General features: G+C 43.1%; 1 protein-coding gene across 36 annotated transcripts in view; it reads right to left on the bottom strand.

Moving 5' to 3' along the window:
• LOC110509593 (formin-binding protein 1) overlaps window positions 1–20,087 on the bottom strand; it is a 107,900-nt gene extending 87,813 nt beyond the window's left edge. For 24 of the 36 annotated variants that reach the window (XM_090227148.1, XM_090227141.1, XM_090227143.1 and 21 more), the window contains exon 1: window positions 19,762–20,087. In XM_090227148.1, the coding sequence (XP_090083274.1) occupies window positions 19,762–19,785 (24 nt within the window). In that variant the 5' untranslated portion in view covers window positions 19,786–20,087. Of the gene's footprint in view, window positions 1–12,106; window positions 12,225–19,761 lie in introns of those variants that run through there. The other 12 variants (XM_090227142.1, XM_090227144.1, XM_090227137.1 and 9 more) reach the window with 5 other exon arrangements.
• Window positions 20,088–23,372: the final 3,285 nt, after the last annotated feature.

Raw genomic sequence — 23,372 nt, 5'->3', positions numbered from 1 at the left:
GCTCAAACCTGTTTTGGGAAACTAGTACCGGAAAAGCTTCATGATGAAAAAGCTTCATAATGAAAAATTATCTAAGGGGCGAAATTATGAATGCGATCTGCTTTATCTATTACCTAGTGCACAAGTTGACTGCAGGTATTTATTTAAAAATAAACTAATATTCAAAGCCCCAAAAAAAGAACTTACCAGAATGCTAACAAAATGCTAACAAGTACACTACATGACCAAAAGTATGTGTACAACTGCTTGTCGAATATCTCATTCCAAAATCATGGACATTAATATGGAGTTGGTCCCCCCTTTGCTGCTATAACAGCCTCCACTCTTCTGGGAAAGCTTTAGATTTTGTAACATTGCTGTGGGGACTTGCTTCCCTTCAGCCAAAATAACATTAATGAGGTTGGGCACTGATGTTGGGCAATTAGGCCTGGCTAGTAGTCGATTAGGCCTAGCTAGTAGTCCCAATTCATACCAAAGGTGTTCGATGGGGTTGAGGTCAGGGCTCTGTGCAGGCCAGTCTAGTTCTTCCATACCGATCTCGACAAACCATTTCTGTATGGACCTCGCTTTGTGCACGAGGGCATTGTCATGCTGAAACAGGACAGGGCCTTCCCCAAACTGTCACAAAGTTGGAAGCACAGAATCTTCTAGAATGTCATTGAATGCTGTAGCGTTAATATTTCCCTTCACAGGAACTAAGGGGCATAGCGCAAACCATGAAAAACAGCCCCTGACCATTATTCCTCCTCCAACAAACTTTTATAGTTGGCACTATGCATTCAAGAAGGTAGCGTTCTCTTGGCATCCACCAATCCCAGATTTGTCCGTCGGACTGCCAGATGGTGAAGCGTGATTCATCACTCCAGAGAACGCGTTTCCACTGCTCCAGAGTTTAATGGCAGAGAGCTTTACACCACTGCAGTTGACGCTTGGCATAGCACTTAGGCTTGTGTGTGGCTGCTCGGCCATGGAAACCCATTTCATGAAGCTCCCGACGAAAACAGTTATTGTGTTGACATTGCTTCCAGAGGCAGTTTGGAACTCGGTAGTGGGCGCTACGCGCTTCAACACCTGGTGATCGCATTCTGTGAGCTTGTGTGGCCTACCATTTCGCAGCTGAGCTGTTGTTGCTCCTAGACGTTTCCAGTTCACATTAACACGACTTACAGTTGACCGGGGCAGCTCTACCGGGGCAGCTCTAGCAGGGCAGAAATTTGACGAACTGACTTGTTGGAAAGGTGGCATCCTGAGGGTGCTACGTTGAAAGTCACTGAGCTCTTCAGTAAAGCCATTCAACTGCCAATGTTTTTGCTATGGATATTGCATGGCTGTGCACTTGATTTTATACACCTATCAGCAATGGGTGTGACTGAAATAACCAAATCCACTAATTTGAAGGGGTGTCCACATACTCTTGTATATAACGTAAACTCACTCACTTTTGTACAACGCCTTATTTTAGCGCCCCAAAAACGTAATACTTCCAGATCAACTGTAATGTCAATACCATTGTAAAGCACAATTTCTCCCCTTTCCAACAGAATCAATTACATGACCTAAACGCTGCCCTTTTCTGCATAATTCAAGAAGACAATGAGCCCTGTCGGGTCTTTTTTTTAAATGGAGGGTGGGGAAGCGAAACTAATGCGTGATAGTGAGAAGGAGAGATGTTGTGTGAAAAATTGCTTTGTTTCACTCATTCTGTCCAACTTATCACCTTATCGCCTCTAAGATGTAAATAAAACACTATAAAGAGTTTATATAATGTGTCATTACATAGCTATTTGAAGGTTTGTGTCGAATTTGAACAGCGGCTTTGAGAATGATGATGGCATGCAATGATGACGCAAAAAATGACTAGGTGTCCCCCCTTACCCCATTTCTGTCCATTTCTTGTTTTTAAATGATGAGGGAAGTTCTACACCTGGTGGAGAGAGATTGTAAGACAGAAATAGTTGCTTTATGCGTGCTGTACGTTACGACATGACGTAACGGAGGGTCCGTTTTTTCAACTTTTATCCAATACTATAGAGCCCTTACCATGTCGATCAACGCTTGAATGGAAACCTAGTTCACACCCCCGGTTTTGAAGTCAACACAGTCGCTACAGTCCCATTAGTTTTCTTTGTAGCCTCATTTGAATGTTGCGGTTGCGCACATTTGTACGGAATGGGGTGAGTTTACGTTATAGTGTACTAAGGACTCCATAGAGAGAGCAACATAAATGCTAACGAGTGTATTGCGAACATTTTGAAGATGCTCACCACTTAGCTAGATAGCTAACTAGCTACTAAATTAGAAAACCAAATGCACAATTGCAGAGCATCTAGCACATTTCAGACAGTTATTGACACACCTCCAGAAACACATTAGTCTCAGGGACCAGATAGTTAGTTATAAGATATCTAGCTGGCAAACATTTATTTTGGCATTCCATACTGTAATTAGATCACCTGGTACACTCTGCACGACAGTGAGTGACAAAAGGCGCCGGTCTCTTTTCGTTGGTCTCTTTTGCGTGTAAACAAACACCACGTGACTGGGGACGACCATAAGCTACATAATAATGTGACGGATGAAATGAAGAGCGCAATGTTCTTCATCTCCTAACGTACTGCACAAGGTGACTGCAGGTATTTACTTCAAAAGTAGCTACAGATATTCAAATCTATAAATGACATTTAAAAAAATCTAATAAATAGTTATTGGTATTGACGGTATTGAAAAACCATCCTGTGAGTTTTTCCAAATATGAATATTACAGAAAAACATTAAACAAAACATTTGCTTTGGAGGACTGCCTAGAATTGTGAGCATGACCACACAATTTATTGTCATCATGAGCCAAATCTATTGGTTTCTACCCAAAGTTGCAAAGGAAATGTTGTGATCTATTTAATAAACACAAGAGACATGCAAAAATGGATAAACAAGTGTGCTGGTATAGCATGAACAGCGGCATCTATTGGTCAGAACCTGTTACTTTCACACTACTTTACGGTAAATAATGCAACCGGCTTCAATAACTAATTGCTCTGAACAGGGGGGGGGGGGGAAACATCACTAGATTCACAGGGAATACGTTACATAGTATGGGCTATGTAAGCAATACTTCAGGCTGCAGCTTCCTACTACTTGTCAAACATAGAGAACTGATGATACTGTATACTGGTTGTCGGGGTGGGGTTGGCATGGGTGTGGGTTCCGTGGGTGGCTTAAAAAAAGAAAGATTTCTCATGTCTTTCTCATTGGTAAGAAGAAGTTTGGTCCAAATTGGATGTTGGATACCATATTTATTGAAAGAAATGATCAATTTGGGTGCAATCAATTAGTTTAGCTGAGATACAATTACATTTCTACAAAATAATTGTTCAGGAATGCCAATCGTACCTGTTTCTAACTCCAGAAACAATTTCAGAACAATCTGAGATGGTGGGTGTCATGGCTTGCTGAAATGACACGGAACGACTCACCAAAGACCTCTGTTCATAAATAGCCTATAGCCTTTCACTGAAGGCTAAAGGAAGGAGGGTAGTGTAACTCTAGTAGAAGGGCTTCTCGTTTTACCGTGGCCCTCCCAATCTTAGTTAGCACTGCTTCATATCGCAGTCCAGGAAGACCAGCAGGGTCAGTTCACACCACAAGGGGGAGGATCACATCACCCCCAAGTAGGAATCCACCTCAACACAACCTCCTGCCAGCCACTATACACCCAACGCTCTATTTTGGGGGGCTCAGATTGCCTGTACCGCATGTCTTTTAAGCAGGCACGCACCCTCCAGGTAAACACAACAGTGTATGGTGTCTGTTCCCGTGTTTTAGTTTAGTCAACACTCCAACATCGTACATAAATCTTTGACTAATGACATAGTACCTCTCTCTACATCACGTAGAGGCCCGGAAAGGCCGTGACCTCATGGTCTGTACAGACATAAACACAGACAGAAATGGCAAGGGCAACAATTTGGCCGTAAAGGTTAAAGTGTCGAGATGGGGCAGTATAGACATACTCTGTGTGAAGTAGGAAACAACCGTAAAGCCTTTTGTGAAGTGACCCTTTCTCTCTCTCTCCAATCATCAGAGAGGGTTTCATGCAGTCTGGACTGGAGACATTTCTATTTTATTAGTCATTTAGTCAGTTGTGATTAGAGATATTTCCTAAACCACCAAATAAAGGAATGCTGTTTTGGTTGCGTCTACTGCTCTGGCTCCTGGCTGTCACTCTGGCAAGTTCTTTTGGATGATCTGGCAGTACACCGTGTCTATCCATATATGGTTTGAGGCATGGTGGGTATGTGGAGTGAGGGATAAGATTCCATTATGTTTGTGTGGTCCAACTCTACTGTACCTCCATGGGGCTAGTCGGAGGCGAGCTGCATGCATGAGTACGTATCAAAGTAGGCCATTGTGGAAATGAGAACCAGGTTTTACGTAAGAGAGAGAGAGAGAGAGAGAGAGAGAGAGACACGTCAGCCTACTTATGCACCTTCCTCTCATTTCAAACCCGAAAATAGAAGGTATGACACTTCACAGATCTATCACCCGGACTGAGAATGTGCCTGTGGACGGTGATGAAATGGTATGCCCTTGCAGATGGTCCTTCTGGGGGAATGGATGTTGTCGGGGACATACTGGTTAATTAGTCTGCTATGGATGGAAGAGCAAAGATGTTCTGCAGTGACGATGACATGAAAGCTTAGGGCCACATGGGGTTACAGAGACTGCACTTTGGGGAGATGGGGTGGCTTCTACATTGCTGTACAATCTAACATGGACAAACATCTGGATATTAGTTTTGATTCAGCAATTGAAAGTTAATGTGATGAATTTACGGATTTGAGGAGACAAGCGTTAGAATGTCCTCACCAACATTCAGACTCGCCTCACAAAACAAAAAGAATCCCTGCATTGCTGTTAGTGAACCCCCTGAACCACACGATCTCTTCGGTTCTTCAGAGGATTAGATCCATGACAGTTTGAGTGAGTGAGTGAGTGAGTGAGTGAGTGAGTGAGTGAGTGAGTGAGTGAGTGAGTGAGTGAGTGAGTGAGTGAGTGAGCGAGTGAAGCAATGTAGGCTGGATCTGCCTAAAAGGCTATAGTTCATTCTTACTCCGCTACTTAGGCTAGCAGCCAGTGAGATACATACTCATTTAACTGACACAAGAGATAGGCCTGGGCCAATCAGTTAAATCATCGAAATCACTTGACATCAAACGGCCATTAAAAGTACCTGCCTTCCAAAGCACAGAGTCCTCGCTCTTTCATGTACTGTGTAAGCACATCTGGTCTGCATATTATCTCCCCCCCAAAAATCTAACGTTTTATTGTTTTTGTTGTTACGACTTCTATTTTTCTACTTTAATTTTCTTGTATGCATTTGTTGCTTTAGGTTACGGGTCATATTTTTCAACAACAATCCGTGCAGTTGGAATTGAAAAGACAAAATAAAAGGGGGGGATCTCTACTGTGAAATCAGTGGAACGCTGCATGCTTGCCAGCCGTAGAGCCCTTTACAAACACGTCTGTTGAGAGTGACTTGTGGCATACCCTCTCGATCTGGTCCCTGAGACTAATTTGTTTCTGGAGGTTTGTCAATAGCTTTCGGACCACTTCCCTGCATTTTGTATCACTGGATAGGGAGGACAACGTGGTGGACGGATTTGTCATATTATACTGTGGCCAGTTTGATTCTCTCTCTGTTTTCCTAACATCCTTCACAATACATTTATAGACACATAGTCTACACTGCAAGGTAGGACTCAATGCAGGACTCTGTGCAAAACGATGGAGAACTATCAGGGTATCGCAACAACTTCCTGTTTCAAAAGGTCTGTTTCCTCTCCAAAGAAACAACAGTTACTTCTACCCAGGGGACCAATCAATGGACCTGTTTCCTTTTGAAAATAAAAAAAAATCCACACAACACCTGGCATAATGAACTGCTGTCCCACGGTGATTGAAAAACAGGAACGATTTGAATACCTGATGGCGGAGATATAAGAAAACAGACAGGCCGAGAGGCACACTGTTCATGTCATAAGAGGAAATAATGCAAAGTTCTACGAGGAAGAAACATGGAGCTATGCCTACTAGACCTGGGAGGCGGTTTTCTTCCTCGTGTTAGCCAGGTGAAGCGAAAAAGGAAAGTGGCACGTCATCCTTTCAGTATTTGGACAGGAGAAAAATCAAACATTACTGAAACGTATGGTACTTACTAGAGGTCGACCGATTATGATTTTTCAACGCCGATACCGATTATTGGAGGACCAAAAAAGCAGATACCGATTAATCGGACGATTTATTTAAAAAAAATAATAATAATGACAATTACAACAATACTGAATGAACACTTATTTTAACTTAATATAATACATCAATAAAATCAATTTATCCTCAAGTAAATAATGAAACATGTTCAATTTGGTTTAAATAATGCAAAAACAAAGTGTTGGAGAAGAAAGTAAAAGTGCAATATGTACTATGTAAGTACACTAATGTTTCAGTTCCTTGCTCAGAACATGAGAACATATGAAAGCTGGTGGTTCCTTTTAACATGAGTCTTCAATATTAACAGGTTGTAGTTATTATAGGAATTATAGGACTATTTCCCTCTATACCATTTGTATCTCATTAACCTTTGACTATTGGATGTTCTTATAGGCACTTTAGTATTGCCAGTGTAACAGTATAGCTTCCGTCCCTCTCCTCGCTCCTCCCTGGGCTCAAACCAGCAACACAACGACAACAGCCACCATCGAAGCAGCGTTGCCCATGCAGAGCAAGGGAAACAACCACCCCAAGGCTCAGAGTGAGTGACGTTTGAAACGCTATTAGCGCGCGCTAACTAGCTAGCCATTTCACTTCGGTTACACCAGCCTCATCTCAGGAGTTGATAGGCTTGAAGTCATAAACAGCGCAATGCTTGACGCACAACAAAGAGCTGCTGGCAAAACGCACGAAAGTGCTGTTTGAATGAATGTTTACGCACCTGCTTCTGCCTACCACCGCTCAGTCAGATACTTAGATACTTGTATGCTTGTATGCTCAGTCAGATTATATGTAACGCAGGACACGCTAGATAATATCTAGTAATATCATCAACCATGTGTAGTTAACTAGTGATTATGATTGATTGTTTTTTATAAGATAAGTTTAATGCTAGCTAGCAACTTACCTTGGCTTACTGCATTCGCTTAACAGTCAGTCTCCTTGTGGAGTGCAACGAGAGAGAGGCAGGTCGTTATTGCGTTGGACTAGTTAACTGTAAGGTTGCAATATTGAATCCCCCGAGCTGACAAGGTGAAAATCTGTCGTTCTGCCCCTGAACAAGGCAGATAACCCACCGTTCCCAGGCCGTCATTGAAAATAAGAATGTGTTCTTAACTGACTTGCCTAGTTAAAAATAAAGGTATAAAAAAAATACAGATTTCCGATTGTTATGAAAACTTGAAATCGGCCCTAATTAAATCGGCCATACCGATTAATCGGTCGACCTCTAGTACTTGCATGACCATTTGACTACATTAGTGAGAGGATGGTGATGCGGTCTCTCTGTCTTCCAAAGAAGAAGTCCTCCATCAGAGCATCTGACAGCATGAGATAGGATAGGTCGACCTTGCGGCGATCGTCCTTGTTGGATGCACGACACACTAGAACTGACTGATGCAATCATCAGCCAGTCATTTGCCTTTGCCCTGAGAGAGAGCAAAATCAATGACGAGTCAGGAGTGATCAACCATGACGGCTGCACTAGCTACAGATCAATCCTCTTTATAAACAACCACGCACCATTATTGCCTAGATACAGTGCAGGTTAAGTTCATTTTGGATATGAGATCTCGAGTAAAAAGTCTAGGCCTGTTTTGCCTCTCATCACTCAAGGCAAGAGCAATCGAATGTTTCCAACATGAGCATAGATCTATCATGTCAGATATCTTGACCCAGAGCAGCAGATATACTCCACCACAGACCACACATTAGGCCTGGGGGAAACATAGATATCCTGGGTCATCATCACTAAATGGATGAGTTTAACCCGGGACCTGGCAAGTGGGGCACACACTGTGACATCATCATTGTCAGACAGGGGATGGAGAGAACAGAGGGGACCCGTCTGGCACGTGTCACAAACCGTTACCCATGGGGATAGGCCTGGGGCTAGTTCCTCCACATTGCCCCACCCGAGAGAGAGGGGGAGAGAGAGAGGGGGAGAGAGAGAGAGAGAGAGAGAGAGAGAGAGAGAGAGAGAGAGAGAGAGAGAGAGAGAGAACAGACATTCTGTGGTCTGACGCAGAGATGAGTTGGAACATTGGAGGAAATCCTGTTCTCATATGACAAGCAAACATACACCGTTTGCAAGAAGAAATTGCTAGATTTATATTTTATATTGTTCCCAAACATCTGTTCATCTCAACTTTCTATCAACGGTGAAGTCAACAACATCTTGGTTTGTTTGTGTTTTCTTCTTGCCTGCATCTCAAGAGTCAATCTCAAACCAGATAAATATTTATTCAGTTCATGTTTTAGGTTGCTAAGCAACATGTGTGGTGCAAGAGCCAATAATCTGCATGAGGGAGGCCCAGGGTCAACTTCTGCTTCAGAGAAACATTGGTAGCACTCACTTGTTCGGACTTCTCTCTCTGCGCTTGTGATCTAGGCTCATCGTGTGTAGGCCTACATCACTGATTAAACTGTGGAAACCTGTGGTGAATGTTTCAATTTAATTTTAACTATTGAAGCCTGTAGCTTCAAACAGTCACAGACAAAACACTGACTGTAGAGCACACCCACTTGACTCGAGAGATGTGCAAGCTATTAATAAGCACATAGTCCGGCCTACACCTATCTTCAACTCACCCCAACTATGAAATGCAAGTGAAAATATCAGGATATAATGCATTAATCAAGACGTGTTTTCTTTTCATCCCCTACTGAAAGTACAGTAAGATAACCATTTAAAGGAGACCATTAGCCAAAAACTTAACTGGACTGGATCTAAGGTTTTGATTGGGCTACATACAGTAGCTAATTTACAATCTGAGTTGTTGTTTCATGAGCCTTGAGATGTGTGTGACAAGTTAAGGAAGAGAGCGATCATTGCGTTTTGTCTTCTCTGGCACAGCAAGGTATGCAGGGAGCCGACACAAAACATGACAAATGACAGTCATTTGTTCCCCATTATTGTTTACTGTGGATCAAATAGCAGACAGCATTAGGGGCGGAGAGGGGGGGGGGGGGTGGGACCAGGTTCAGGTAACACACTGATTCACACAGGTGATTCACACAGGTGGCCAGGGCTACTGTGATTAGGCTCCACTCGTGTTCTCTCACGGTGTTGATGAGAGGGTTACAAAGACAGAGACGTCTCCTGACGATTACAGGTCCTACAGCACAGTGAGAAGGAAGACCTCAGTCCTTCCCATAGGAACACAGGGATGGGAGCCACACAAAATCATGTCCCCAACAGTAGTAGGGGAGAGTGGGGGGAGACCAGACACTCCGTCACCTGTCCTAAACAAGCTTAGTGTGTGTGGTAGACTAAACCAGATTAAACAGAACCCATTTGAATCATAGAGCCAAGGTTCTGCTATTTGTCATTGAAAATGTGGTTGAGTAGTTTCCTTCTCCCCCTTAACGTTTCACTCTTCTCCTTATCTCCTCCTCCTCCTCCTCCCCTGTGGAGCTCTTGAGTGGCACAGCGGTCTAAGGCATTGCATCTCAGTGCTAGAAGCATCACTACAGACACTCTGGTTCAAATCCAGGCTGTATCACAACCGGCCGTGATTGGGAGTCCAATAGGGCAGTGCACAATTGGCCCAGCGTCGTTTGGCTGGTGTCGACCGTCATGGTAAATAAGAATTTGTTCTTAACTGACTTGCCTAGTTAAATAAAAGTTTACTTTTAGTGTAGCCTGTCGTTGATTTGGCTACCGGTTTCAGGAGAGCAGTTCCCTTTAGGGAAAGAGACTGAGAAACTGAGGAGGCACATCCCGTGAAACCACACAATGACAGAAAGGCAGAAGCAATGTGAAAAGCAACACATCATATCATGCAAATCATTAGGCTACTGCTATCATGCCTGGCGAAAATCTGCATATCCCTACATCTCTCTCCCTGTCTTTCTCACACTTTCCCTTATTTCCCTAAAACACAGCACACCCTTTAATGCCTTCGCTCTTTCCTTCTGCCCTTCACCCTTCACTCTTCTCCTTCTCTCCTCCTCCTCCTCCTCCCCTGTGGAGAAAATTGGTTCTCCTTATCTCTTTCAATGCTCCTGAGCTCTTTCTCCTTTGTCCCTCCTTCCATCCTTGGAGTCATGTGGAAGAATTAGAGGTGAACCTATTCAGGCGGTGAACCTATTCAGGCGTCCTTGAGGGTCAGAGAGGGAGTTAGGGGGAGGGGGAGACATTAATAACACTGCCACTCGGCAGGTGGGTGAAGGAGTTGTGAAAAGAGGGAGGAAAAGGAGGAGGAGGAAGAGGAGCATGGGACCCCCTCTGTCCCAACAGGGAAAGGGGACATTGGGCCTATCTCCCCCACTAGGGTCCCAGTCCCCTGACCTCCCACTTCATTAAAGGAAAGGTTCACCCATTAGGAATGTTAATATTGCTCTCGAATGAGCCATTGATCATGTTTTTACGAAATTCCTACCTCGAGAAATGTTTAATTTAACGGAGGCTCTAGCACATTTCTCCTATTTGTCTGCCTCTTTAGCCCAGGGTGCATATCATGGTGCAGTTGCCAGAGATATTATAGAAAGGAGATAGGAATCCAATGAATGAAGGAGCGTATCACACACCCCCTCCCCCCAGCAGACTGTCGACCAATCGCGTGCACACAGCCATGCAATCTCCATAGAAAATCAGCAGTAGAATGGCCTTACTGAAGAACTCAGTGACTTTCAATGTGGCACTGTCATAGGATGCCACCTTTCCAACAAGTCAGTTCGGCAAATTTCTGCCCTGCTACCGCTGCCCTGGTCAACTGTAACTGTGGAAGAACTTGACTGGCCTCACTAATGCTCTTGTGGCTGAATAGAAGGAAGTCCCTGCAGCATGTTCCAACATCTAGTGGAAATCCTTCCCAGAACAGTAGAGGTTGTTATAGCAGCAAAGACAGGACCAAGTCCATATTAATGGCCATTATTTTGTAATGAGATTTTCGATGAGCAGGTGTCCACATACTTTTCGTCATGTAGTGTAGCTACATTTGCTAGATAGCTAGCTATCCAGCCCATAGAGAGAACATTGCATTGTGGATTTTGTAGTGAACTTGAGCCACAATGATTTTACATGTTGCTACCAACTTTATTATAATGCCAAAATTAAACATTTGTTCACAAAGAATATTGTTCTCAAAAATGAGTGTTATTTAACACTGTAAATTAAAGGAATGAGGGTGGATTTTTCCATTAAGACTCTCTCACTGAGAGGAAACAAGCAGGCTTGGGTTTCAGCCCTGGAAGTGACCTGAATGTCAAGTGAACCGCATGGGGTACATTGCAAGGGACAGGGACCCTGGGGGAATCCAGGGCCAGACCAGAGGTGTGGATCGGAACAGCGGAGGAGAAGGAACTCAGGAAACTAGAGAGGAAAGCCACATCTCAAACTTTAAAACCCTAGGCCATTCACAGCCCAGTACTGTACTCAGTACTTATCTAACAAGAGCTCGGCATTGTCTGTATCTATTACAACTATCGATGCATGAGCGCCAGTCAAACAAACAAAGCCCATGAGGTTTAGATTAATCTCAGTGAGTCTGGGACTCCAGCCCTGCCCTGTGGCTGCAGTCTGGAACCCTCCACTACACTACACTAAAACAGTGTGAGAGAAAAGCAACTTGAGGTACTTTCAAAGGGCCTCCTCGAGTCCCCGACAAACCACTTTCCCCTTTTTTATTAAATTAACGGGTGTCGGGCCAACAGACAGGCATGTGGCTACAATTAAACCACTAGACCCAGGCTAACATTCCTCCCTCTACTCCCCCGCTGCTGCTGTCCCCATCGAACCTGTCAGCTAAACATGCAGCTATTAAGGGCCAAGACTGGCACAGAAATGTGTTCAATTTCTTGTTGTGGAGTTGTGGTTGAGCCAACAAAAAAAACTCACTTTCAGTTGCTGCTCTCTGAGCAGTGTCGCCCTCCCTGATTCCATCGGCCGGTCAATGAGAGAGTGAGAGCTGCCTCAATGTGTGTATGGGAATGTGTGAGTATAAGTGAGAGTATCTACAGCGTCAGTGAAACGTTTGGACACACCTACTCAAAGCTGTCATTAAGGCAAAGGGTGGCTACTTTGAAGAATCTCCAACACTTTTTTGGTTACTGCGTGATTCCATATGTGATATTTCGTCGTTTTGAGGTCTTCGCTATTATTCGACAATGTAGAAAATAGTACAAATAGTTCAAATAGTTCAACCTTTTGACTGGTACTGTATGTCTGTGTGTGTTTGTCTGTCTCCTTCTCATGCTAACCCTGGCCAAACTCCTATGAGAAGTGAAAAACTAAACGGAGTGTTGAACTTGTTAAAGTAATAACCCCGAAAACGTTCTTCCCTTTCAGAGCCGGGATTTGAGCAGTGTACTGTGTAGTATGTGTACGGTCTACTTGCTATGATCCCTCTAGCGTAACTGAATTAAGAGCTTTATTAAGATTATAGGAACGTAAATGATTAGGCTTCCCTCTGTCATGGAATGTTGCCATGCTGAGTGGCGATCCGTCGCTCGGGGCAGGTGGAGCAGAGCTCCGACCTGAAGATCACTGATGTCAGGATTCAACCTTGTTCCCAGTTGTCGTGAAAGCAGCATACATCCAGAGAATGCCAGACTTTGATGACACCGTTTTATGACCAAATTTGCCCACAAGAAGGACCGCCGCGCCACCTTCCTGTTCAAGTGACCACAGCATAATAGTGATTCCAAAAATGTCTTGCATGCTGCTGTATAAATGATGTAATATGCCAGGGAGATATGCACACTGTAGCTAAGAAAGTAATACTGAGTGTATGTTGTGTAGTAAGCTGTTAGTAGCCCATGTGCCTCACCCTAATAATTGTGTCCCTTTCCCCTTCATAACTTAGCCTACTGTTCTGACTTGGTGGTGCACATGTAGCCTATAGCCTGTTTTAGATAAATGTTATGGGTAGTTTCATCATAGTGCTTGATGGTTTTTGCGACTGCACTGAAATGTTCCAAATTGACTGACCTTTATGTCTTAAAGTAATGCTGGACTGTCGTTTCCCTTTGCTTATTTGACCTATTCTTGACATAATATGGACTTGGTCTTTTACCAAATAGGGCTATCATCTGTATACCACCCCTACATTGCCACAACACAACTGATTGGCTCGAACGCATTACGAAGGAAAGAAATTCCACAAATTAACTTTTAACAAGGCACACCTGTTAATTGAAATGCATTCCAGGTGACTACCTCATGAAGTTGGTTGAGAAAATGCCAAGAGTGTGCAAAGCTGTCATCAAGGCAAAGGGTGGCTACTTTGAAGAACCTCAAATATAAAATATATTGTGATTTGTTTAACACTTTTTTTGGTTACTACATGATTCCATCTTTGTTATTTCATAGTTTTGAGGTCTTCGCTATTATTCTACAATGTAGAAAATAGTAAATAAAATAAAATAATGCATATAGATCAGAGTGGCAGCAAGTATCAAACCTTTAATGGTTGAGTGTTTAGCCATGTCCTTTTGATTGGTTTTGTCCTGCACTCACTGCCAATTTAGAAGCCTTTGTTAAGGTCTCTACAAGTGCAAGTGATATAAAACACCAACTATTAATTGGTATGCTGTAATACATAATTACATATAGTCTAAACAAAGGAAACACTCCCAGAGCAGAATTAGTTCAGTGAAGATCTTACACACCTACATTTAGAAATTGAGAGATTTTTATTTTTTACCTTTATTTAACTAAGCAAGTCGGTTAAGAACACATTCTTATTTTCAATGACGGCCTAGGAACAGTGGGTTAACTGCCTGTTCAGGGGCAGAACGACAGATTTGTACCTTGTCAGCTCGGGGATTTGAACTTGCAACCATCCAGTTACTAGTCCAACGCTCTAACCACTAGGATACCCTACCACCCCGATGGTCATGAGATGTTGTTTGGGTCCTAATATTAATGAGGTAGAACTACTACCACATATCACGTCAATTGGTACAGCACTCTCACGAACGGGTGCAACAAGTATAGCCTCTTAGAAGGCACGCCTCCAAATGTGTTGATGAGCCACAACAATACCAGGTGTTCCAAAATTACAGTATGGTACTGTATTCTGTGGGGGTGGTACTGAATTACAGTAAATTACTGGCAGCACAATAGCCAGGAAAATACTGTAGACTTACGGGAAAATGTTTTTAGATTCAAAAATACTAAACAAAACAGTATGGTACTGTAAGGGGGCAACAAATATAGCCTCTATCAAGGTTTCATTGTAATTCTACAGCAGTGTAACTGAATGCCATTGAGCCCCCATGATGCATTGCTTTTTACAGTACTGTACTGTAATATAGAATTACAGTCGGTAACTGTAACAAACTTGCTGCAATGTGTTACAGTGTAGAGTTCAGTGCTTCTGTAGTTACAAAATGTTTTCCTGGCCCGGTCCCCACTGCGAACCAATCACGGTTCACCACCCATGACTTTCTCCGTCAATAGCAGCATTTGTACGCAGCAGAGCTTCAGAGAAGGAAGAGAGAGGGGGTGCTCGGTGAGACTAAAGCTGTGCATACACAAGATACTGGTTTCCTTACTCAACTTATGCAAACAAAGAGAGAGAGAGAGAGGCAGGGAGAGGTCCAGTGTTCATACCTCCTGATGGGTTACAAGAGGGACACAGACACCTCAGGAGAGACTACATGCCCTCTGGACCAGAGAATGATCCACAGAGATTAGGCCTACACATGACATATTAAATATGGCACCAGTGGGCCTATATTTAGTACTAGCTCCGAGAAAAGGTATTCATAACAAAAACAAAACAAACCTAGTGAACAGGTAGGAGTAATCTGCCTATTTATTTGAATGTAATTTTGCATCATCAATTATAACAATGAGGAACGACAGCTAGGCCTACTATATAAGAACACTGAATTCGGAGCTGCAAGGCCAAGAGAAAGGATTTGTCCAAAAGAACTAAGAGCCAATAGAATGCGAGTTAGATTTACCGAGTCACTTCTGAGTTCGGTCTACACTGTTCAGAACTTTCTGCTCTCTGTGTCAAGTGGAAAATGCCTGTCTGTAGGTCAATAGAAATCAGATTATTTCTGAAGTCAACCAATAAACTGTCTAACTGAGACTCCCTTTACCTCAGTGGAAGGCTGTGTGCAGTGTAGGAGTAGCCTATGGACGACATCACTACTAGCTGAAGGAATGCGGCCATGGACCTATTCCTTTTCATTTAGACATGACAAGATTCATCCCCAGTATCATTACGTGGGGGTAGGCGATACACTACCACAAGTGATTCTACTCATATGGAATGCAATAACTCTAAGCCTGTTATGTCAGCCCATCGGTAGCCTATTACTGGTATTATTCACTCGCAAAGGCTCGCACACGCAGACACACACACAAGTACCTCACCAAAGGTATCTGTTTGATGAGAAACATAAATAAGTTGAATGACCACATAGGCCTACAGCAACTCTTGTTGACCACAGTTGTGTGTCAAATTCTCTCTCACAACCACTCCAAAAAAAGCATTGGGGAGCTGCTGCTTTGTTACAATGAAGCCAGAGTTGAAAACAGATAGTAACTAAGAACGATTTTCAATTAAACAGAAAAGAGCAACTAACCAAAACTGTACCATTACTACCTAAATGGAACATTCTCTCTCTAACGACGGGTAACCTGGTCTTTCCCTGCCTTTTCATTTCAAGACCAGCAGAAGCATCTGAGAGCGTCACATCACAAGAAGTCTGTCCACTTGGTCTATAACTCTCTCCAGTGATGTTCTTCTCTAGTGGTTGAGAAACACGGCTTGTTAACTGTGACACTGACTTCACTTCCTGAAATATCACTTCCTCACTCTCTGTGTGTGCTCAGGCCGAAAACACCACGAGCTGAGCTTGATAAGACCCATGGGGCAACACACCATTCCATAGGCCTACAAACGTAAGTTAAGATGCACTTGAAGAGTTTCATTCCAAAACGCTATATAATAATTTTCAGAAATGCTGGTGAATTAATATTTTATTGTTTTAAAGAAATTATGAAAGAGATTGGTGTATTTTCCCCACTATCTAATCATGGCATGGGGTTGTTAAATGTTTAAAATCTATCACTTGATGGTTTAATTTCGAGAGACAAATAATAATGTTTTTTTTTGCTAAATGCTATATATCCGCCTCACTCTCAGAGATATAAGTAGCACTGCTAGGTTTTATAAAATCAAATGTAACAAATGACAAAACATTTTATAACGAAATGTATAAATAATGCATTTGTGACATCAATATTTAGAAAAAAAATGTTTTTATTCACTACAGTAATATGAGATATGTATGTAAAACATTTATTTACATTTGACATTTCAGTCATTTAACAGACGCTCTTATCCAGAGTGACGTACACTAAGGGCATTCATCTTAAAATAGCTAGGTGAGACAACCACATATCACAATCAAATATACAGGATATGAACATTCCATTCTAGATAAACAATTGACATAGTGTTTTGTATCTAAAATCTATGAATGAAAAATCCTAGAACACTAATATTTTAAACACACATGAGGGTACCCATAAGCAATCATTTCAGAAGAAAGAAAGAGCTGTGAAAAATTGGTGCATATAGCGTTTTGGAAATAAACTCTTCACTTGTTCTACAAATGACAGCATAGAGATGTCACCACAGGACAAAGGGTGAAGACAGTGCCTACCCCAATCTTAAATTGGGTTTTGCATGACAGCAAGGGACACCAAACACACTAGCAGCTTTACCACTACTAGGCTACTGTAACGGATGTGAAATGGCTAGCTAGTTAGCGGTGTTAGCACTAAATAGCGTTTCAATCGGTGACGTCACTTGCTCTGAGACCTTGAAGCAGTGGTTCCCCTTGCTCTGCAAGGGCCGCGGCTTTTGTGGAGCGATGGGTAACGATGCTTTGTGGGTGACTGTTGTTGATGTGTGCAGAGAGTCCCTGGTTTGCGCCAGGGTATGGGCGAGGGGACGGTCTAAACTTATACTGTTACATTGGTGCCGTGACCCGGATCACTGGTTGCTGCAGAAAAGGAGGAGGTCAAAAGGGGGGTGAGGGTAACGGATGTGAAATGGCTAGCTAGTTAGCGCTAAATAGCGTTTCAATCGGTGACGTCACTTGCTCTGAGACCTTGAAGTAGTGGTTCCCCTTGCTCTGCAAGGGCCGTGGCTTTTGTGGAGCGATGGGTAACGATGCTTCGTGGGTGACTGTTGTTGATGTGTGCAGAGAGTCCCTGGTTCGCGCCCGGGTATGGGCGAGGGGACGGTCTAAACTTATACTGTTACACTACAGTCTGTTTGGTTGTAAAAAAAATTTTTTAAAGAGTGTCTGGTTCTTATTCAGCCCCATCAAAGCACTGAGCATCTAGTTGCAATGCATTATTTGCAAACGGTCCACCTCCACTGTGAACACTACCACTGTATGCTTTTCTGAAAGAAAGCAGACAGGAAAGCGTTTTGGAACACCCTGGGGCAATTATCTATCACCATTATCTGGCCAGCAGAGCACTGCATCTTGGTTCGGCAATAAGCTAGCGGTTAAGAGCGTTGGACCTGTAACGAAAGGTCGCTGGTTCGAATCCCTGAGCCGACTAGGTGAGAAATCTGTTGATGTGCCCTTGAGCAAGTTACTTGACCCTAATTTCTCCTGTAGGATGCTCTGGATAAGAGCGTCAGTCTGCTAAATGACTAAACTGTAGTAAGAAAAATAGGGCTGATGTCATGGCACAAATACGAGGCCTCAGAAGCACTAAGTGTTCTCCATAAACTTGGACCAGGGAAATTATTGGAGAAGAATTCAGGAGAACTGACCCGTTTGTAGCCCTCTCCTTCTCCCCACCTCTCTCTCTACCTCCGTCTCTCTCATGAGGAGAAACACGTACCAGATTTAACCATCTCCAGACCCCGCTGTTTCTCCATCTGCTAAAACTGACTTCATCTGTAGGAGGCAGGGAACTTAGCACACACAAGATTTCCCACTTGTTCCTATCACTGAGATTGAAGCATGTTTCAGATGTGAAGTACGCAACAGGCAATCAAGCAGGTTCTCATGGCATCCCACACTGTAACTTTGGAACCAGTGTCTCATTTTACAGCACAACAACAACTTCTGAAACAAAAGGCAAACAAGAGGAATTCCACAGGCTGTGACTGCTTATTAGGGCTCCGTAAAAATAGCTGTGGCAGTCCTGTAATCTTCTTCATTCTCATGCCGGAGTTTATGACACATTATGTGGGATTTGGGTTTTGTGTGTGTGGTCTGTTGTAGGCCTGTATCTTGGAATCCATCACATCTGAAGCACCTCTTCGAATATAGAATTAAGTTGCTTTCTTTTGGGCACCAAAAGCAGACAAGCTGAAATAAGTGAGAGCCTTTCTTCAAGGCTATTATACAGGGATTGATGTCTGTTGTAGGTCAACTTACAGCTTACATTTTTCTTCAAATTCTGGTATCAGGGCACATGAGTGGGTGGATGAAATGTGGGATCATAGCTGTGGAATTTGCAGTGGTATTCAGCTCTTCCCCCTACTTCTATTTGACTTCCTCACCCTCTTCCTCCTCCTCTTTATTTAAAATAAAGTTGAACAGAGGGCAATCACACGGTTTGGTTTCGCTAAATCAAGTGAGTTTTGACGATCCAGCATTGCACAACCAGTTTTGATTATGGTGCTTGCTTGATTGTTGGTTCTATGTGTGAGACATGAGAGGAGAACTAACTGTCATACAGCCCAGTGAGTGAGTGAGTTGTGTCAGTGTCGGTTCTGAGAAACCGCAGCCCTGGTATATCCTGTTCAACTTCCAACCGTCAACTCAGACTCTCCTCTGTTGCCAAGACAAACCATATATAGGAAATGTGTAGGCCGCTTAAATCTAAAACAAAATCCATAAGCACTGATAAGAATCCATCATATACCTGCTGCTCTTTTTTTGTTAAATATTCACACAATGTAGGCAAACTCATATTTTCAGAGTTTACAGGTACCCCACATCCACCAAACATTAATTTACATAGAATAATGTGTAGTCCGTGTCAATATGTAGGCTATTACAGTGTGTTCAGCTTTCTCATAACAAGAGAGACCAATTCATATGGTCAGGAATGGAATAGCGGTGAAATAGCCGAAGCACTGCCTGGAAACCCGAAGAAAGGGGTGTGTTTCAGATACGCATGTTAGTGTTATGTTGAATTGTGTTGAATTGGATGCATTGTGAAATAGCTCAGTGAAGATCATCATTATGATGTACAATCTACAACAGCCACATGCACAGCGGTCTGGAAAACCTAACTGCCTCAGTTAGAACTGGACATATTGACCACATCTATACAATAGCCTAGGCTACATGTCAGTCAAGGCAGGGAACATGATCAATTTCAATTCGCCTTCGTTGGAATGAGCTGATTGACTACTGGGAAAGATGGTATGGCTTTTATAGCAGTTGTTGCAATGTAGCTAATAAACATTCAGGCTTGGTTTGCAAGCAGTCTTCGGGATATTTCCTACTATTGATAGCCACTGATAGACCGTTATCTGCGCTGGTACTTACCCATAGCTCTGACCCCCAGCTCATGGTTCCAATGCGCTTTCCTCGTAATAATCCACGATTCAGACGGGGTGTACCGATGGTAAACCACTGAGGCGGGTATATATATCTATATCTTTTTTTTTATCTTGCTTTCAGGCTGACTGTCTCTTCGTGAGCGCCCTCCGAATTTGTCCTTCCCTCCTAGTGCGTTATTTTTTTCTTCTTCACCTCCTCATTCTGCCTTCTACAAAATGGCCAGAAGCCGCAGCATAATCTTCAAACGGAGAATGTGGTGCTGCTGTTCCGTGCTGAGGGCGGGAACAGCAATGACAGCGGCGGAGGCGCGTGCACTCAGGAAAAACGCACGAGAGTTTACGTAGTTGTGTGTGTGTGTGTGTGTGTGTGTGTGTATAACTTTTGTATATTATCTACCTCACTTGCTTTGGCAGTGTTAACACATGTTTCCCATGCCAATAAAGCCCCTTGAATTGAATTGGATTGATTCGTGTGACAATTGATAATCACATTATGATATGTATTTTTACACTGCGGTGACTGCCACCGATTTGCTCCTCAACCGTCCGTGTTTTGAATTAATTAACCATGACATACACATGGAGTAACGCTAAGAACAAATCATCCTATTAATAATGGGCCATGTCATATTATGGCCTTTATCGAAGTTCTAAAGGTTATGTAATATTTGTATCACTAGCCACTTTAAACAATTTCACTTTTATATGTTTACATACCCTACATTACTCATCTCAGTGTATATACTGCACTCTATACCATCTACTGCATCTTGCCTATGCCGTCCTGTACCATCACTCATTCATATATCTTTATGTACATATTCTTCATCCCTTTACACTTGTGTGTATAAGGTAGTTGTTGTGAAATTGTTAGGTTCGATTACTCGTTGGTTATTACTGCATTGTCGGAACTAGAAGCACAAGCATTTCGCTACACTCGCATTAACATCTGCTTACCATGTGTATGTGACCAATACAATTGGATTTGATTTGATTTGATGCATAAAGAATACTTCAAATGTAGACCTACATGTATTGTATGTATGTTGAAGTGTGATTTGGGTGCAGTGCTCTGAAACAGGATGAATGTGATGAATCATTAAGACAACACTGCTCCCTTGTGTTAAAGGATTTTTGTGAAAAACCTTTCTATGCCATCTCCTACTGGTTATCGTGGTTATTGCTGGGGATCAGAAATTATCTGTTCAGAGAGGCAGGTTGAGGGGATTTGGGGCATGGAGGTTGGGTTTGTTGTATTACTATATGGATCACACAACGTTGTTTTATTGATCTGTGTGTCAGTGTCAGCAGAGTATGCTACCTTGTAATTTAGTCGTATAAAAAAATATTATGCTAATGACGAGGAGGAAAGCGGTCCCATGCTGGACAGAGGAGTGTGGGGCAATGGTGAGGAGTAGGAACAGGGCATTTAGAGTACTGAAAAGCTTTCAACATCTGATTCAGCGTAAGCAGGCCCTGGTGAGGATAACTATCTGTCAGGCAAAGAGGCCATGTTGGCGTCGGTTCTGTGACAACATTGGAAGGGCGACACCTGTGGGAGAAGTGTGGGGGATGATTAAGAGGATGAGTGGGGTCAGAGGGGAGTGGGATTATCCAGTGTTGACGAGTGGGAAGGATGTGGCTGTAACAGATGAGGAGTAGGCAGAGATGATGGCCAAAGCGTTTGTCCAAGGCATAGCTCTGCAAATGTGTCAGGGGAAGGGCAGAGGGGGAGAGATAGAATGAGAGAGGAACATCCTGGAGTGCTGGATAGAAGGGAGGATGTAAATAAGGTGAAAAGGGCAATCGGTAAGGCTGGGTTAACCTCACCTGGGAAAGATGAGGTGTGCTATGTTATGTTGGCCCATCTTAGTGATGAGGCACTGGATAAGGTTTTGGTGTTGTACAACACAGTGTGGGAGGAGGGGAAACTACCAGGCAGTTGGAGGGAGGCAGTAGTGGTACCAATCTGGAAGCCAGGGAAGGACCCAACGAGACCAACAAGCTATCGGCCAGTAGCTTTAACATCACATGAATGTAAGATTATGGAACGTATGATTACAGAGAGGCTAACTTACTTCCTGGAGAGCAGGGGGCTAGTATGGCCACATCAGAGAGGGTTCAGGAAGGGAAGGGGAACTATGGACCCAGTGCTCTGCTTAGAAGCAGAGGTCAGGAAGGCTCAGGTGAACAAGGAGACTGTTGTAGCTGCCTTTTTTGATGTGGAGAAGGCGTATGATATGATGTGGAAGAAGGGGTTGTAATCAAGTTTGATGTTAATCTGGATAGAAGAAAGAATGTACAACTGGATAAAGGATTTCCTGTTTGGAAGGTCTATCCAGGTGATGGTGTGGAAGTCTCTATCAGGCCTGGTGGATAATGGTACACCACAAGGGAGTGTGATTAGTCCTCTGTTGTTCTCAATCATGATAAATTATGTTTACTCTCAGGTACAGCCAGATGTTAGGATGTCGTTATTTGCAGATGATGGGGCCTCATGGAAGAGGGTAAGAAATGTGCCATACATAGGCAGGAAGGTACAGGAAGCAATTGATGAGGTAGAGCGGTGGGCATTAATGTGGGGATTCAGGTTCTCTGTAGAGAAAACCCAGTGGTGGTAAATGTGATATGCTGTCTGACTAGGAAGGAGTGGGGAGCTGGTCTTTCCTCATTGAGGACCTTGTATGCTGCATTTATTCGATCTGTAATAGACTATGGCCGTATAGCGTATTAGACCTCATTGGAAAGGCTAAATGTCATACAAGGGCAAGGACTCAGAATATGTAGTGGGGCGTTTCGGATCTCCCCAGTGGCTGCACTACAGGTGGAGATGGGGGATATGGCATTGCGGATTAGGAGACAACAGCTGGCAATGCATTTTTGGGTCAACCTACAGGGACATGGGGTGTCTCATCCTGCAAAAGGGATTTTAAAGGCATGCTGGGAACATGAGCGAAAACAGAACACAAGCTTTGGGTGGGTGGGTAATACCCAGGTCAAAGGAGATGGGACTGTATTGAAGGGAGTTTAGTCCCACGGTAGCTATTCCTGTAAATGCACTGTGGCTACTCCCGCCTCCAGTAGTTAATCTAGAAGTGTTGGAGAGACTACAGAAAGAAAGGGAGGGTGTTGATCCATCTGATTAGTTTAAGAGGAGTCTGGATACTGTGTATCAGGATTTTGTGGCCATTTACACAGATGGTTCAAAAGATCCAATGACAGGACGTACTGGGTCAGCATTTGTCGTGCAGGAATGTGGGGTGGGAGTCATGAAACGTATTACAGATCGTCTGGCTATACAGTGCCTTGAGAAAGTATTCGGCCCCCTTGAACTTTGTGACCTTTTGCCACATTTCAGGCTTCAAACATAAAGATATAAAACTGTATTTTTTTGTGAAGAATCAACAACAAGTGGGACACAATCATGAAGTGGAACGACATTTATTGGATATTTCAAACTTTTTTAACAAATCAAAAACTGAAAAATTGGGCGTGCAAAATTATTCAGCCCCCTTAAGTTAATACTTTGTAGCGCCACCTTTTGCTGCGATTACAGCTGTAAGTCGCTTGGGGTATTTCTCTATCAGTTTTGCACAT

This window comes from Oncorhynchus mykiss, chromosome 29 (genome assembly GCF_057628025.1).
Source record: "Oncorhynchus mykiss isolate SJ-2025 chromosome 29, ASM5762802v1, whole genome shotgun sequence".
Lineage (NCBI taxonomy): Eukaryota > Metazoa > Chordata > Actinopteri > Salmoniformes > Salmonidae > Oncorhynchus > Oncorhynchus mykiss.
The sequence above is the reverse complement of the archived record's forward strand: the minus strand, read 5'-3'. Positions and strand labels throughout refer to the sequence as shown.